The sequence below is a fragment of the Notothenia rossii genome, assembly GCF_949606895.1.
Source record: "Notothenia rossii genome assembly, chromosome: 3".
Classification (NCBI taxonomy): domain Eukaryota; kingdom Metazoa; phylum Chordata; class Actinopteri; order Perciformes; family Nototheniidae; genus Notothenia; species Notothenia rossii.
In genome coordinates, this window is record NC_136901.1 from 46,144,268 (window position 1) to 46,162,893 (window position 18,626).

General features: G+C 51.8%; 1 protein-coding gene across 1 annotated transcript in view; it reads right to left on the reverse strand.

Moving 5' to 3' along the window:
• Positions 1–18,626, reverse strand: part of ctc1 (CTS telomere maintenance complex component 1) — an 86,070-nt gene that overhangs the window by 53,532 nt on the left and 13,912 nt on the right. Inside the window, 11 exon segments of the mRNA XM_079669577.1 lie at positions 6,480–6,628; positions 7,021–7,217; positions 7,474–7,615; positions 7,943–8,089; positions 8,091–8,191; positions 8,750–8,872; positions 9,599–9,889; positions 10,139–10,274; positions 11,856–12,088; positions 13,483–13,702; positions 13,782–13,860. Coding sequence (XP_079525703.1) covers positions 6,480–6,628; positions 7,021–7,217; positions 7,474–7,615; positions 7,943–8,089; positions 8,091–8,191; positions 8,750–8,872; positions 9,599–9,889; positions 10,139–10,274; positions 11,856–12,088; positions 13,483–13,702; positions 13,782–13,860 — 1,818 coding nt within the window.

The following is an 18,626-nucleotide window of genomic DNA, read 5'->3' on the forward strand; positions in this document are numbered from 1 at the left end:
AGCAGTGCTCTCCTTTGATGTTCCTTCTGCTGGTTCGTTGCTGCTGCTGGACGCACGCTCTTAGTTTGTCCCTCTCCAGCTTCTTATGGCTGCAGCAGTGCTCTCCTTTGATGTTTCTTCTGCTGGTTCGTTGCTGCTGCTGGACGCACGCTCTTAGTTTGTCCCTCTCCAGCTTCTTATGGCTGCAGCAGTGCTCTCCTTTGATGTTTCTTCTGCTGGTTCGTTGCTGCTGCTGGACGCACGCTCTTAGTTTGTCCCTCTCCAGCTTCTTATGGCTGCAGCAGTGCTCTCCTTTGATGTTCCTTCTGCTGGTTTGTGCTGCTGCTGGACGCACGCTCTTAGTTTGTCCCTCTCCAGCTTCTTATGGCTGCACCAGTGTTCTCCTTTGATGTTCCTTCTGATGGTTCGTTGCTGCTGCTGGACGCACGCTCTTAGTATGTCCCTCTCCAGCTTCTTATGGCTGCAGCAGTGCTCTCCTTTGATGTTCCTTCTGCTGGTTCGTTGCTGCTGCTGGACGCACGCTCTTAGTTTGTCCCTCTCCAGCTTCTTATGGCTGCAGCAGTGCTCTCCTTTGATGTTCCTTCTGCTGGTTTGTGCTGCTGCTGGACGCACGCTCTTAGTTATGTCCCTCTCCAGCTTCTTATGGCTGCAGCAGTGCTCTCCTTTGATGTTCCTTCTGCTGGTTCGTTGCTGCTGCTGGACGCACGCTCTTAGTTTGTCCCTCTCCAGCTTCTTATGGCTGCAGCAGTGCTCTCCTTTGATGTTCCTTCTGCTGGTACGTTGCTGCTGCTGGACGCACGCTCTTAGTTTGTCCCTCTCCAGCTTCTTATGGCTGCAGCAGTGCTCTCCTTTGATGTTTCTTCTGCTGGTTCGTTGCTGCTGCTGGACGCACGCTCTTAGTTTGTCCCTCTCCAGCTTCTTATGGCTGCAGCAGTGCTCTCCTTTGATGTTTCTTCTGCTGGTTCGTTGCTGCTGCTGGACGCACGCTCTTAGTTTGTCCCTCTCCAGCTTCTTATGGCTGCAGCAGTGCTCTCCTTTGATGTTTCTTCTGCTGGTTCGTTGCTGCTGCTGGACACACGCTCTTAGTTTGTCCCTCTCCAGCTTCTTATGGCTGCACCAGTGCTCTCCTTTGATGTTCCTTCTGCTGGTTTGTGCTGCTGCTGGACGCACACTCTTAGTTTGTCCCTCTCCAGCTTCTTATGGCTGCACCAGTGCTCTCCTTTGATGTTCCTTCTGCTGGTTTGTGCTGCTGCTGGACGCACGCTCTTAGTTTGTCCCTCTCCAGCTTCTTATGGCTGCACCAGTGCTCTCCTTTGATGTTCCTTCTGCTGGTTTGTGCTGCTGCTGGACGCACGCTCTTAGTGTGTCCCTCTCCAGCTTCTTATGGCTGCAGCAGTGCTCTCCTTTGATGTTCCTTCTGCTGGTTCGTTGCTGCTGCTAGACGCACGCTCTTAGTTTGTCCCTCTCCAGCTTCTTATGGCTGCACCAGTGCTCTCCTTTGATGTTCCTTCTGCTGGTTTGTGCTGCTGCTGGACGCACGCTCTTAGTTTGTCCCTCTCCAGCTTCTTATGGCTGCAGCAGTGCTCTCCTTTGATGTTTCTTCTGCTGGTTTGTGCTGCTGCTGGACGCACGCTCTTAGTTTGTCCCTCTCCAGCTTCTTATGGCTGCACCAGTGCTCTCCTTTGATGTTTCTTCTGCTGGTTCGTTGCTGCTGCTGGACGCACGCTCTTAGTTTGTCCCTCTCCAGCTTCTTATGGCTGCAGCAGTGCTCTCCTTTGATGTTCCTTCTGCTGGTTTGTTGCTGCTGCTGCTGGACGCACGCTCTTAGTTTGTCCCTCTCCAGCTTCTTATGGCTGCACCAGTACTCTCCTTTGATGTTTCTTCTGCTGGTTCGTTGCTGCTGCTGGACGCACGCTCTTAGTATGTCCCTCTCCAGCTTCTTATGGCTGCACCAGTGCTCTCCTTTGATGTTTCTTCTGCTGGTTCGTTGCTGCTGCTGGACGCACGCTCTTAGTTTGTCCCTCTCCAGCTTCTTATGGCTGCAGCAGTGCTCTCCTTTGATGTTCCTTCTGCTGGTTTGTTGCTGCTGCTGGACGCACGCTCTTAGTTTGTCCCTCTCCAGCTTCTTATGGCTGCACCAGTGCTCTCCTTTGATGTTTCTTCTGCTGGTTCGTTGCTGCTCCTGGACGCACGCTCTTAGTTTGTCCCTTTCCAGCTTTGATTACCGCTCTCCTTTCAGGTGCGGTGCTTTCAAAGGTGCAGCGACGCTGATTAGCAATTAGGGAATAATTTCAGACAGCTGCCACTCTGTCAATCAGCCCGACTTTTTAACCCTTTGATCTCCTGTGGATTTTCCAAGTTGACTTCACACCTCCCACTCGACTTTCCAGTGGAGACACCTGGGAGGTCGCATGTTACAAAGGTAAACTTGGGTCCGACGCTTTGTTCTGCTCTTCAGCGGGAAGCAAGACGACCAGTCGCCTGACGTCTCTGTGAAGAACTGTCGCTGGGATCTCCTCTTTGAGTTTTTTAGATGTTTGGTGATTTGCTTTGGCTGTGGTAGGCCTTGTGACAGGAACAGGGTAGCTTGGGAAGGTCCTGACCAGAATTGGGTTTAACGCGTTACTGTAATAATATTACTTTTGGCGGTAACGGAGTAGTGTAACGCGCTACTTTTATAATTCAGTAATCACACTACAGTTACTAACACTGCCCCGACACGCGTTACTTCGTTACTTACTAAAAATTTGTCCACATCTCCACGTGCTGCATAAACATGGCTGAGTCAGCGATAACTTTCGAGGGGTGGAGGTATGCCCATTATTTTGAGTTTGTCCGAAGAATAGACAGGAATGTGACGGTGAGGTGCAAACTGTGTCCAGGCCAGAAGCTGTTATCCACTGCTGAAAACACCACGTCAAACCTCAACAAACACATGCTCAGGTGAAGCTAACGCAAAGGCTATTTGTTGTTGGTTTATATCACGCAGTCTGTTCTTCTTCTCTGTCTTCCGGTTGTTGCCTGTTTTGAATGATGAATACACACTACCGCCGCCTGCTGGTAAGGAGAGTTATTGCCACTCACGCATGCGCAGTTCGTACGTGCTCGGCGAGTAAAGTAACGAGTAAAGTAACGAGTAAAGTAACGAGTTACTTTACGTAGAGAGTAACGAAGTAGTGTAATATATTACTTTAAAAAAAAGTAATATATAATATATTACATTTTTTTAGTAACGACCCCATCTCTGGTTCTGACGTTGACATCCCTCACAATTCCTTCGTTGTCCGAGTTGACACTGACCACTCTTGCAATCCTGAACTGACCCCTCAGGGCGTTTTGGTCTGCAGTCCAGACGATGTCTCTGACTGCGACTTCTCTTGGCTGTATGCCACTTGTTCCTTACGAATAGGTTAGGGCCAGCGAGTTGACTCCATTGCCTCCAGAACTTGTTCACTTGCGCATGCATTTCTTTAAACCTTTTGTAGGGATAGTCACTGAAGTCAAACATTCTGACATCTCCGCTCTGCGATGCTCGTCCGAGCAGGAGACAGTTAGGAGTGATGAACTGAACGCTGTCTTCTCGGCTCTGTGTTCTGGCTTCAATTGGTCTTTCATTCGTAAGATTGGCTGCCCGTAGAGAGTTGTTTGGAATTCACTCCAACTTAGCCCCGACTCTCCTCCCAGACTCTGCAGTGCTCTCTTGATGATGTGCACAGCAGCTTCTGCAGCACCGTTACGGTGTGGAGAATCGGCTGGATGAATTTTCCATGTCCATTCTGTGCCATTCTTGGCAGCTCTCTCTTCTAGTGTAGCTTTGTCAAGATTGGCAAGGAATCGGTACTGTTCTTCTAGGACTGGCTTAGCCCCTACGAAGTTAGTACCTGGATCTGACCAGATCTTCATTGAATGACCTTGTAGTGCTGTGAACCTCTGGTAGGCGAACAGGAAACTTTCAGTGGATTGAGAGTTCACCAGCTCTGTGTGAATAGCTCTGAAAGCCATGCAACAAAACACTCCCCAAACCTTCAGTGACACTCTTTTCTTGACATCATCCTTGACTTGGTAAGGTCCGAAGAGGTCTACTGTTATGTATTCGAAGGGGGCAGCTGGTTCTGTCCTCTCTGGAGGTAGATCACTCATTATTTGCTGGCATCTTTTTGCTTTAGTTTTTCTGCTGAGCATGCAGTTTTCGACCACTTTCTGAGCAATCCTCCGACCCTTCACGACCCATGCTCTCCTCCTCATCTTGAGCAAGGTCCCGGCCACTCCATCGTGGTTCTCCTCGTGGGCTTCTCATGCTAACAGCGTTGATACCTGTGAGGGAATAATTCTGTCTTCACTCCAAGAATTTAACCCTTTCCTGTGTGTTGACATTTACGATCAGCCCTGATCCTTATCTCCCGTAAGGAACGTGATAATGTAGCCGCATAGCCGATACTATACGTTGTATGACTTGATCTGGAGGAAGTAGGGAGTTATACGACTCTGAGAACGCTGGCTTCAAAGCACAACAGGGGTCAGAGACAGTCTCCAGGTATCAATGCCCATCCCTAATATGTTGATTTGACTCTCTGTAAACTAGTTAAATGGTCTACCAAGATGAGAGGCTGATCAGAATTGACATGACAACCCTCCCGTGCAGTCAGAACCTTTTGCTGCTGTGACTTGTGATATGAATTCTCCGGCCGTTGACTTGTAATAAACATCATTGTTTGACATCAAAGCTCCAACCCTCCTCGTGTCTCTCTGAGTCCTGACTCTCCATTGCTGCAGAAGTTTCCCTTCCAATGCCCAGGCTTCATACGACAAGATAGGGACAGCAACTTTATCGTCATTGAAGATCTGCACGCGACCCCCACAGACCAACAAGCCAGTCTCTTGGTCTCTGTACACCACCAGCCTGTCTGTGGTTGTACTTGGGAAGGATGCACCTTGCTGTGCCGCAAGAAAGATGTCTCTTAGGGCGTCTTCTCGCTCTTTTACTGATATGACTTGTGAAGACGACACTGCCTCCCACTTTGGACTGTTTGCAGTTTGCTGTTTCCCTCTAATGAACTTCTTCGCTGCTCTCCAAATCCAAGCAACTGTCTTGACGAGTCGACTTAGGTTGCTGAACCGCTTGACGTTCACAAGGTTTAGGACAGCTGATCCTGCTGGTGGCCTTTTTGGGTGTGTTTGGGTTTGTTGCTGGTCTAGCTTTAGTTCTGATGGGTTTTGTGTGTTGGCATCCTTTGGATCTGGTGGCACTTGTGCCTTGGCCTTGGCTCTGGTTAGTGCTGCAACAAACGTTTTCTTTTGCAATCTGTTGACACTGTCTCTGGCAGCTGTCACCAAATCTTTGGCAGATTTCTTTGGCCATTCATCCACTGGTACCTTCAAGAACGTTGGTTCGTTCTGCCATTCTGAACTTTCATCCAGGTCTTGAGGACTGGCCCCTCTGGTTATGATGTCAGCAATATTAAGAGGACCAGGAACCCACCACCAATCTTGGATCGCTGTTGTGTTCTGGATCTCTCCGATTCTGTTTGCGAAGAAGGTCTGATAACCATAGCTCACTCTCTGGATTGCACCGAGGACTGTTTGGCTATCAATCACATGGAACCACTTTCCAACTTGGATCTTGCTGTGCTGCTCGAAGTATTTTTTGAGACGTGAGTCAAACACTGCTCCTCACATCTCTGCCTTGACAGCATCACCTTTGTGGTCTAAAGGAGTTAGTTTCGCCTTGGACTCCACCAGAGTGACAAATGGGCCTTGGTCGGTGTTCCTCCGGAGGTACATCACAGCACCGTAGGCATGCTCGCTTACATCGGAGAATGTTATTGCCCAAGGTTTTCCAATGAAGCTTGGAGGCGTTATGGCCCTGGTGAATGTAACCTGCCCGAGTTGCACATACTCTTCGAAGAGTCGGATTGCATCTTTTCTGAGGCTGTCCGACAATGCTGTATCCCAGGTGTCTTTGACAGGGCAGTTGTCGCTCTCTGCCTCCTGGAATGCTCTTGAGACTTGACTCAGGAGGTTCCTTCTTGTCAAAGGGTTTGGGGTTCGTGCTCTTACTTGGTCTAGTAGAAGGTCTTGGCCAAGTCGCATCTTTTTCTGTCTCTTCGAGAAGCTAATGGATGCCATGACATGGATCTTGTCTTCTTCCACAAGGTAGCCTAGACCAAGCGCTTTGTTCTCCAGCTTTTTATGGCTGCTTCTTTGATATTTCTTCAGCTGGTTTGTGCTGCTGCTGGACGCACGCTTTTCAGTTTGTCCCTCTCCAGCTTTGATTACTGCCCTTCTTTCAGGTGCGGTGCTTTTAAAAAGGTGCAGCGACGCTGATTAGCAATTAGGGAATGATTTCAGTCAGCTGCCACTCTGTCAATCAGCCCGACTTTTTAACCCTTTGATCTCCTGTGAGGATTTTCCAAGTTGACTTCACAGTGTGTGTGTGTGTGTGTGTGTGTGTGTGTGTGTGTGTGTGTGTGTGTGTGTACCTATCCAGGCGGTGTTGAAGGCCGCCCTCTGACCCCCTCCCTCGCTGGTTTCCGTGACGACGCAGGCCACGGTCCCTGTCCCGTCTCTGAGCTGCAGCGTCTGTCCCGCCGGAGACGGCAGCTCCAGCACCCCGACCACCAGGGGGCGTCTGTACACACTTTATATTAACATCACCACCAGGAGGCGTCTGTACACACGTTACATTAACATCACCACCAGGGGGCGTCTGTACACACGTTACATTAACATCACCACCAGGAGGCGTCTGTACACACGTTATATTAACATCACCACCAGGAGGCGTCTGTACACACGTTACATTAACATCACCACCAGGAGGCGTCTGTACACACGTTATATTAACATCACCACCAGGGGGCGTCTGTACACACGTTATATTAACATCACCACCAGGGGGCGTCTGTACACACGTTATATTAACATCACCACCAGGGGGCGTCTTTACACACGTTATATTAACATCACCACCAGGGGGCGTCTGTACACACGTTATATTAACATCCCCACCAGGGGGCGTACCTGGATGTGTCTCCGGGGGGGTCAGAGGTCAGCGTCCTGCAGGACCAGGACAGAGCTGAGTTGATCTGAGACGAGGACAGACCTCCACCAGGGGGCAGCAGGGAGCGCAGAGACACTGAGGACCAGCTGTCTGTCTGAAGACCTTCAATCAGAGCAGAGACACTGAACACCTGAGGGACAGCTTGGTCCGCCCTGTACTGTGGGGACAGACAGGTGAGTCAGAGGAAAGGAGTGTCTGAAGACAGGTGTGTGTACCTGAGTCAGAGGACAGGTGTGTGTACCTGAGAGGTGTGTGTACCTGAGACAGAGGACAGGTGTGTGTACCTGAGTCAGAGGACAGGTGTGTGTACCTGAGTCAGAGGACAGGTGTGTCAGAGGACAGGTGTGTGTACCTGAGAGGTGTGTGTACCTGAGACAGAGGACAGGAGTGTGTCCCTCGACAGGTGTGTGTACCTGAGTCAGAGGACAGGAGTGGGGCTCGTCCAGCATCTCGCAATAAATGTCTCTCCTCTGTCCTTCTTGTCCTCTCCACACACACTCCATCAGCTTCCAGGACAGAACACACACACACTGCTTCAACACACCTGGGACCAGGCTGGGGGGACAGATGGACAGCCAGGTGGACAGACAGGTGGACAGACAGGTGCACAGACAGATGGACAGCCAGGTGGACAGACAGGTGGACAGTCAGACAGACAGGTGGAGAGACAAGTGGACAGACAGGTGGACAGGGAGACATGTGGAGAGACAGGAGGACAGACAGGAGGACAGACAGGTGCACAGACAGGTGGACGGACGGGTGGACAGACAAGTGGACACACAGGTGCACAGACAAACATTAGTATTTGTCACATTTCGGGGGTCCTTGAACGCATCATGTGAGTGTGTATATTGAGTGTGTGCGTGTGTGTGTGAGTCTCACCTGTGCTGCAGCTTTGAGCTCAGGTGAGCGCTCCACAGGTATTCGGAAACGCCCCTTCCCCCCTGCAGCAGTAACCGTGGCAACGCTCCATCCCCCGGGCAGGTGGCGGTGTGCAGTAACCGTGGTAGCAACCCCCCCGCCCCCCCCCCCGCTGAACGACGTCACCCTGACGCTGGAGCGCAGGCAGGTACAAAGCATGCTGGGAAGGAAGTCGGGACAGGGCCGGTACAGAAAGTGGACGTGATGGAGCTGCAGGGAGACAGGTACATTCATATCTGCCCTTTTACAATAAAAAACCCTGACAGGTACATTCACATCTGCCCTTTCACAATAAAAGCCCCTCACAGGTGCATTCATATCTGCTCTTTCACAATAAAAGCCCCTCACAGGTACATTCATGTCTGCCCTTTCACAATAAAAGCCCCTCACAGTTATATTCACATCTGCACTTTCACAATAAAAACCCCTCACAGGTACATTCATACCTGCCCTTTCACAATAAAAGCCCCTCACAGGTACATTCATATCTGCCCTTTCACAATAAAAGCCCCTCACAGGTACATTCATATCTGCCCTTTCACAATAAAAGCCCCTCAGAGGTACATTCATATCTGCCCTTTCACAATAAAAACCCCTCACAGGTACATTCATATCTGCCCTTTCACAATAAAAGCCCCTCAGAGGTACATTCATATCTGCCCTTTCACAATAAAAAACCCTCACAGGTACATTCATATCCGCCCTTTCACAATAAAAGCCCCTCACAGGAGCAGCTGATCCAGGCTTTTATTGTGAAATATGTCTCACCTCCAAGGTGTCTCCAGTTCTCAGCTTCCTCCTCAGAGCCGGCTGATAGGCCAGGCACAGCCCCACCCTCCTGTCCATCACGTACAGCCCCGCTCCCTCGCTCACCACCTCAGTCACGGTGCCCTGTCAGAGGAGAGGGGTGGGGCTTAAAACAGGTAACAGCTTATCAGAGGAGAGGGGCAGGGCTTACACACAGGTAACAGCTTATCAGAGGAGAGGGGCGGGGCTTACACACAGGACACAGCTTATCAGAAGAGAGGGGCGGGGCTTACACACAGGACACAGCTTATCAGAGGAGAGGGGCGGGGCTTAAAACAGGTAACAGCTTATCAGAGGAGAGGGGCAGGGCTTACACACAGGTAACAGCTTATCAGAGGAGAGGGGCGGGGCTTACACACAGGACACAGCTTATCAGAGGAGAGGGGCGGGGCTTACACGCAGGACACAGCTTATCAGAGGAGAGGGGCGGGGCTTAAAACAGGTAACAGCTTATCAGATGAGAGGGGCAGGGCTTACACACAGGTAACAGCTTATCAGAGGAGAGGGGCGGGGCTTACACACAGGACACAGCTTATCAGAAGAGAGGGGCGGGGCTTACACACAGATAACAGCTTATCAGAGGAGAGGGGCGGGGCTTACACACAGGTAACAGCTTCTCAGAGGAGAGGGGCGGGGCTTACATATGGTAATCAGAGGAGAGGGGCTTACACACGGTAACAGCTTATCAGAGGAGAGGGGTGGGGCTTACACACAGCAAACAGCTTATCAGAGGAGAGGGGTGGGGCTTACACACCTGAAACAGCTTATCAGAAGAGAGGGGCGGGGCTTACACACAGGTAAGAAGTTTACCTGGTAACTGATGACTCGAGACTTCTTCATCCTGGCAGCCGATTGGCCGGTGTCTCTCTCAGGCTCCGCCTTCTCGCAGTCCTCGATCTGTGACATCACCGGCGGGGGGGACGTGGCGGCAGGTGTGTATGTGTGTGCAGCGGGGTGTGTGTAGTCGGTGTGTATTTCAGAGCGCTCGGTCACACACAGGATGTTGTTTTCTCTCCAGCCTCGCAGGACACACACACGCAGCGCCGTCACACACACACGCTGACCCACACACACACACTGAGCCCACCACAGCCTGCTGCCCTACACACACGCACACACACACACACACACACACACACACACACACACACACACACACACACACACACACACACACACACACACACACACACACACACACACACACACACACACACACACACACACACACACACACACACACACACACACACACACACACACACACACACACACACAAAATGTAGTTTCTAATGAGAATGAACCCAGATGTTTTCACAGCTGTATTAAAATGACATCACCTGAACTCACCTTGACGAGGACAGGTAGTGAGACAGGTGCAGAGTCGTCTGTCAGCGAGAAGCAGAAGAAAGACGTTCCTGAAACGTCCAACTGAGGACAAACAGAAACCACTTGACCAACCAGTGAGACACGCTGACCCCGAGACCTGAGAGACAGACAGGTGAGAGACAGACAGGTGAGACACGATGACCCCGAGACCTGAGAGACAGACAGGTGAGAGATAGACAGGTGAGACACGATGACCCCAAGACCTGAGAGACAGACAGGTGAGACACGATGACCCCGAGACCTGAGAGACAGACAGGTGAGAGACAGAAAGGTGAGACACGCTGACCCACAGAACTGAGAGACAGACAGTTGAGACACGCTGACCCCGAGACAGACAGGTGAGACACGCTGACCCAGAGAACTGAGAGACAGACAGGTGAGACACGCTGACCCCGAGACAGATAGGTGAGACACGCTGACCCCGAGACAGACAGGTGAGACACGCTGACCCTGAGATCTGAGATACAGACAGGTGAGACACGCTGACCCCGAGACCTGAGAGACAGACAGGTGAGACACGCTGACCCCGAGACCTGAGAGACAGACAGGTGAGAGACAGACAGGTGAGACACGATGACCCCAAGACCTGAGAGACAGACAGGTGAGAGACAGACAGGTGGGACACGATGACCCTGAGATCTGAGAGACAGACAGGTGAGAGACAGACAGGTGAGACACGCTGACCCCGAGACGTGAGAGACAGACAGGTGAGACACGATGACCCCAAGACCTGAGAGACAGACAGGTGAGAGACAGACAGGTGGGACACGATGACCCTGAGATCTGAGAGACAGACAGGTGAGAGACAGACAGGTGAGACACGCTGACCCTGAGATCTGAGAGACAGACAGGTGAGAGACAGACAGGTGAGACACGATGACCCCAAGACCTGAGAGACAGACAGGTGAGAGAGAGACAGACAGGTGGGACACGATGACCCTGAGATCTGAGAGACAGACAGGTGAGAGACAGACAGGTGAGACACGCTGACCCCGAGACCTGAGAGACAGACAGGTGAGAGACAGACAGGTGAGAAACGATGACCCCAAGACCTGAGAGACAGACAGGTGAGAGAGAGACAGACAGGTGGGACACGCTGACCCCGAGAACTGAGAGACAGACAGGTGAGACACGCTGACCCCGAGACAGACAGGTGAGACACGCTGACCCTGAGAACTGAGAGACAGACAGGTGAGACACGCTGACCCTGAGATCTGAGAGACAGACAGGTGAGAGACAGAAAGGTGAGACACGCTGACCCCGAGAACTGAGAGACAGACAGGTGAGACACGCTGACCCCGAGACGGACAGGTGAGACACGCTGACCCTGAGATCTGAGAGACAGACAGGTGAGACACGCTGACCCCGAGACAGACAGGTGAGACACGCTGACCCTGAGATCTGAGAGACAGACAGGTGAGACACGCTGACCCCGAGACAGACAGGTGAGACACGCTGACCCTGAGATCTGAGAGACAGACAGGTGAGCAGAGGTTGCGCTAGACTTTTTAGCTGCCCGTCATTTTGACGGACAGGATCGCAACATTTCCGTCAAACTCCATTATTACCCGTCGGCCTGTACACAACTTGTGAACTGTCTGGTGGACTGGGGGTGGACGCTCTGAAAGACAGGTGAGAGACAGACAGGTAGAGACAGAGAGACAGACCGGTCACTCACCTGTTCTTCAGGAAGTCTGCTGCCTCTTTGACTCCCACAGCTTTGCTAAGCCCCGCCCCTTCCTCAGGGCCGACAGCCAATCCCTGCTCAGCTCCGGGACACAGCACTACAGGAGGACCAATCAGCTCCACCCAGCCCCCCGCCGCCTCCGACCCAGGTGCATCGTGGGGGATGTAGTTCCAGTGAGGCAGGAAGACAGGACGGTTCAGCCACAGAGGAGAGGGAGACAGGCACTGCAGGGAGACAGACAGGTGAGAGCCTGAAGGCATCGTCTTAACATAACACTCACCATCGATGACACCATTGTTTCCCCCTCCAATCAGGCACGCAACCTTGGCCTAATCTTTGACCCCACCCTCTTTCTCGAACCTCACATCCGCCAAAACTTCATTTTTCTACCTCCGCAATATTGCAAAAAATCCTACCCTCTCTCCTCCGCCCCGCAGCCGAACGACTAATCCATGCCTTCATTTCCTCCCGCCTCGACTACTGCAACTCACTTCTCTACGGCATCAGCACTCCATCCCTCAACAGACTCCAACGGGTTCAAAATGGAGCTGCACGTCTCCTCACGCATACCAAGCATCACATCACCCCAGTCCTCAAAGACCTCCACTGGCTTCCTGTCTCCCATCGCATCAACTACAAAGTTCTGGTCCTCACCTACAAAGCACTCCACCATCTGGCCCCCCTTATCTCACTAACCCTCTCACTCCTTATCAACCCCCACGGTCCCTCAGACCCACCGCAGCCGGACTCCTATCCACTCCCACATCCACACTCTGCAGCTTTGGGGACAGAGCTTTCTCAGTGGCAGCTCCTAGGCTCTGGAACTCCCTCCCCCAAGATCTCCGTGACTCTGAGTCCCTCACAGTCTTTCAGTCCCGCCTCAAAACACATCTTTTCAACTCTGCCTACCCATAAGCCCCCCCCCTCTCAATCAACTTCCTCTTGACTGCCTTTTTATTTTACTATACTTACTTGTTTGCCTGTCCTTGTTTGTCTACCCTCCCTCATATTGTAAAGCGTCTTTGACTTGTGAAAAGCGCTATATAAATAAAATGGATTATTATTATTATTATCACAGGTCCCTGAACGCATCACAGGTCCCTGAATGCATCACAGGTCCCTAAACATATCACAGGTCCCTGAAGGCACCACTCACATCACACCTCACTCTACAGGTCCCTCAAGGCACCACAAGTCCCTGAACGCATCACAGGTCCCTGAAGGCATCACATGTACCTGAAGGCACCACTCTACAGGTCCTTGAAGGCATCACACTGCAGGTCCCTACAGGGCCCTGAAGGCACCACTCTACAGGTCCTTGAAGGCACCACGCTGCAGGTCCCTGAAGGCACCACTCGACAGGTCCCTGAAGGCGCCACAAGTCCCTGAACGCATCACAGGTCCCTGAAGGCATCACTCTACAGGTCCCTGAAGGCAACACTTTACAGGTCCCTGAAGGCACCACTCTGCAGGTCCCTGAAGGCATCACGCTGCTGGTCCCTGAAGGCATCACGCTGCAGGTCCCTACAGGTCACTGAAGGCACCACGCTGCAGGTCCCTGAAGGCATCACAGGTCCCTGAAGGCACCACTCACCAGGTCCCTGAAGGCACCACTCACCTCACACCTCACGCTGCCGCTGCTGTCCGTCAGCCTCCACTCTCCGTCCCGCCCCTCTCTCAGACAGCCAATCAGCAGCAGGCTGACCCTCGGCAGCACCTGACCCGGCGCTGATAGCTCCGCCTCCCGGACCCACGCTCGATGCTGATTGGTGCTCCAGCACAGGTTACTGAAGCAGGAGAGGTGCTGCCGTGAGAGCAGCTCGGACACACACACCGGCCTGAGGGGGCATCGTTGATAACATAATGTGTCATTATTAACATCATATTATTAACATGAAGAGGATGCTGTTAACGTACCTGTAGCTGACAGGTAAGCTGTGTGAGACACAGCTCTGCTGGAGCTGCTTCACCACACACACACTCAGCTGGTACACACCTGCAACACAACACACAGCTGGTACACACCTGCAACACAACACACACACTCAGCTGGTACACACCTGCAACACAACACACAGCTGGTACACACCTGCTACACAACACACACTCAGCTGGTACACACCTGCTACACAACACACACACTCAGCTGGTACACACCTGCAACACAACACACAGCTGGTACACACCTGCTACACAACACACACTCAGCTGGTACACACCTGCTACACAACACACACACTCAGCTGGTACACACCTGCAACACAACACACACTCAGCTGGTACACACCTGCTACACAACACACAACAGGTACACACCTGCAACACAACACACAGCTGGTACACACCTGCTACACAACACACAGCTGGTACACACCTGCTACACAACACACACTCAGCTGGTACACACCTGCTACACAACACACACACTCAGCTGGTACACACCTGCAACACAACATATACTCAGCTGGTACACACCTGCTACACAACACACAGCTGGTACACACCTGCAACACAACACACAGCTGGTACACACCTGCTAGACAACACACACTCAGCTGGTAAACACCTGCAACACAACACACACACAGCTGGTACACACCTGCAACACAACACACAGCTGGTACACACCTGCTACACAACACACACACAGCTGGTACAAACCTGCAACACAACACACACTCAGCTGGTACACACCTGCAACACAACACACACTCAGCTGGTACACACCTGCTACACAACACACACTCAGCTGGTACACACCTGCTAGACAACACACACTCAGCTGGTACACACCTGCTACACAACACACACTCAGCTGGTACACACCTGCAACACAACACACACTCAGCTGGTACACACCTGCTACACAACACACACTCAGCTGGTACACACCTGCAACACAACACACAGCTGGTACACACCTGCTACACAACACACACTCAGCTGGTACACACCTGCAACACAACACACACTCAGCTGGTACACACCTGCAACACAACACACACACAGCTGGTACACACCTGCAACACAACACACAGCTGGTACACACCTGCTACACAACACACACACTCAGTTGGTATACACCTGCTACACAACACACACTCAGCTGGTACACACCTGCTACACAACACACACTCAGCTGGTACACACCTGCTACACAACACACACTCAGCCGGTACACACCTGCAACACAACACACAGCTGGTACACACCTGCTACACAACACACACACTCAGTTGGTATACACCTGCAACACAACACACACTCAGCTGGTACACATCTGCTACACAACACACACTCAGCTGGTACACACCTGCAACACAACACACACTCAGCTGGTACACACCTGCAACACAACACACAGCTGGTACACACCTGCTACACAACACACACTCAGCTGGTACACACCTGCTACACAACACACACTCAGCTGGTACACACCTGCTACACAACACACACTCAGCTGGTACACACCTGCAACACAACACACAGCTGGTACACACCTGCTACACAACACACACTCAGCTGGTACACATCTGCTACACAACACACACTCAGCTGGTACACACCTGCTACACAACACACACTCAGCTGGTACACACCTGCAACACAACACACACTCAGCTGGTACACACCTGCTACACAACACACACTCAGCTGGTACACACCTGCTACACAACACACACACTAAGCTGGTACACACCTGCAACACAACACACACTCAGCTGGTACACACCTGCTACACAACACACAGCTGGTACACACCTGCAACACAACACACAGCTGGTACACACCTGCTACACAACACACAGCTGGTACACACCTGCTACACAACACACACTCAGCTGGTACACACCTGCTACACAACACACACACTCAGCTGGTACACACCTGCAACACAACACACAGCTGGTACACACCTGCAACACAACACACAGCTGGTACACACCTGCTACACAACACACACTCAGCTGGTACACACCTGCAACACAACATACACTCAGCTGGTACACACCTGCTACACAACACACAGCTGGTACACACCTGCAACACAACACACAGCTGGTACACACCTGCTACACAACACACACTCAGCTGGTAAACACCTGCAACACAACACACACACAGCTGGTACACACCTGCAACACAACACACAGCTGGTACACACCTGCTACACAACACACACACAGCTGGTACACACCTGCAACACAACACACACTCAGCTGGTACACACCTGCAACACAACACACACTCAGCTGGTACACACCTGCTACACAACACACACTCAGCTGGTACACACCTGCTACACAACACACACTCAGCTGGTACACACCTGCTAGACAACACACACTCAGCTGGTACACACCTGCAACACAACACACAGCTGGTACACACCTGCTACACAACACACACTCAGCTGGTACACACCTGCAACACAACACACAGCTGGTACACACCTGCTACACAACACACACTCAGCTGGTACACACCTGCAACACAACACACACTCAGCTGGTACACACAGCACAACACACACTCAGCTGGTACACACCTGCAACACAACACACACACAGCTGGTACACACCTGCAACACAACACACAGCTGGTACACACCTGCTACACAACACACACACTCAGCTGGTACACACAGCACAACACACACTCAGCTGGTACACACCTGCAACACAACACACACACAGCTGGTACACACAGCACAACACACACTCAGCTGGTACACACCTGCAACACAACACACACACAGCTGGTACACACCTGCAACACAACACACAGCTGGTACACACCTGCAACACAACACACACTCAGCTGGTACACACCTGCTACACAACACACACTCAGCTGGTACACACCTGCTACACAACACACACTCAGCTGGTACACACCTGCAACACAACACACACTCAGCTGGTACACACCTCCAACACAACACACAGCTGGTACACACCTGCTACACAACACACACTCAGCTGGTACACACCTGCTACACAACACACAGCTGGTACACACCTGCTACACAACACACACACACAGCTGGTACACACCTGCTACACAACACACACTCAGCTGGTACACACCTGCTACACAACACACACTCAGCTGGTACACACCTGCTACACAACACACACTCAGCTGGTACACAACACAACACACAGCTGGTACACACCTGCTACACAACACACACACACAGCTGGTACACACCTGCGACACAACACACACTCAGCTGGTACACACCTGCTACACAACACACACTCAGCTGGTACTCACCTGCTACACAACACACACTCAGCTGGTACACACCTGCTACACAACACACACTCAGCTGGTACACACCTGCAACACAACACACACTCAGCTGGTACACACCTGCTACACAACACACACTCAGCTGGTACACACCTGCAACACAACACACAGCTGGTACACACCTGCTACACAACACACACTCAGCTGGTACACACCTGCAACACAACACACACTCAGCTGGTACACACCTGCTACACAACACACACACAGCTGGTACACACCTGCAACACAACACACAGCTGGTACACACCTGCTACACAACACACACTCAGCTGGTACACACCTGCAACACAACACACACTCAGCTGGTACACACCTGCTACACAACACACACTCAGCTGGTACACACCTGCAACACAACACACAGCTGGTACACACCTGCTACACAACACACACTCAGCTGGTACACACCTGCAACACAACACACACACAGCTGGTACACACCTGCAACACAACACACAGCTGGTACACACCTGCTACACAACACACACACTCAGTTGGTACACACCTGCAACACAACACACACTCAGCTGGTACACACCTGCTACACAACACACACTCAGCTGGTACACACCTGCAACACAACACACACTCAGCTGGTACACACCTGCTACACAACACACACTCAGCTGGTACACACCTGCAACACAACACACAGCTGGTACACACCTGCTACACAACACACACTCAGCTGGTACACACCTGCTACACAACATACACACTCAGCTGGTACACACCTGCAACACAACACACACTCAGCCGGTACACACCTGCTACACAACATACAGCTGGTACACACCTGCAACACAACAGCTGGTACACACCTGCTACACAACACACAGCTGGTACACACCTGCTACACAACACACACTCAGCTGGTACACACCTGCTACACAACACACACACTCAGCTAGTACACACCTGCAACACAACACACAGCTGGTACACACCTGCAACACAACACACAGCTGGTACACACCTGCTACACAACACACACTCAGCTGGTACACACCTGCAACACAACATACACTCAGCTGGTACACACCTGCTACACAACACACAGCTGGTACACACCTGCAACACAACACACAGCTGGTACACACCTACTACACAACACACACTCAGCTGGTAAACACCTGCAACACAACACACACACAGCTGGTACACACCTGCAACACAACACACAGCTGGTACACACCTGCTACACAACACACACACAGCTGGTACACACCTGCTACACAACACACACTCAGCTGGTACACACCTGCAACACAACACACACTCAGCTGGTACACACCTGGTACACACCTGCAACACAACACACACTCAGCTGGTACACACCTGCTACACAACACACACTCAGCTGGTACACACCTGCTACACAACACACACTCAGCTGGTACACACCTGCTAGACAACACACACTCAGCTGGTACACAC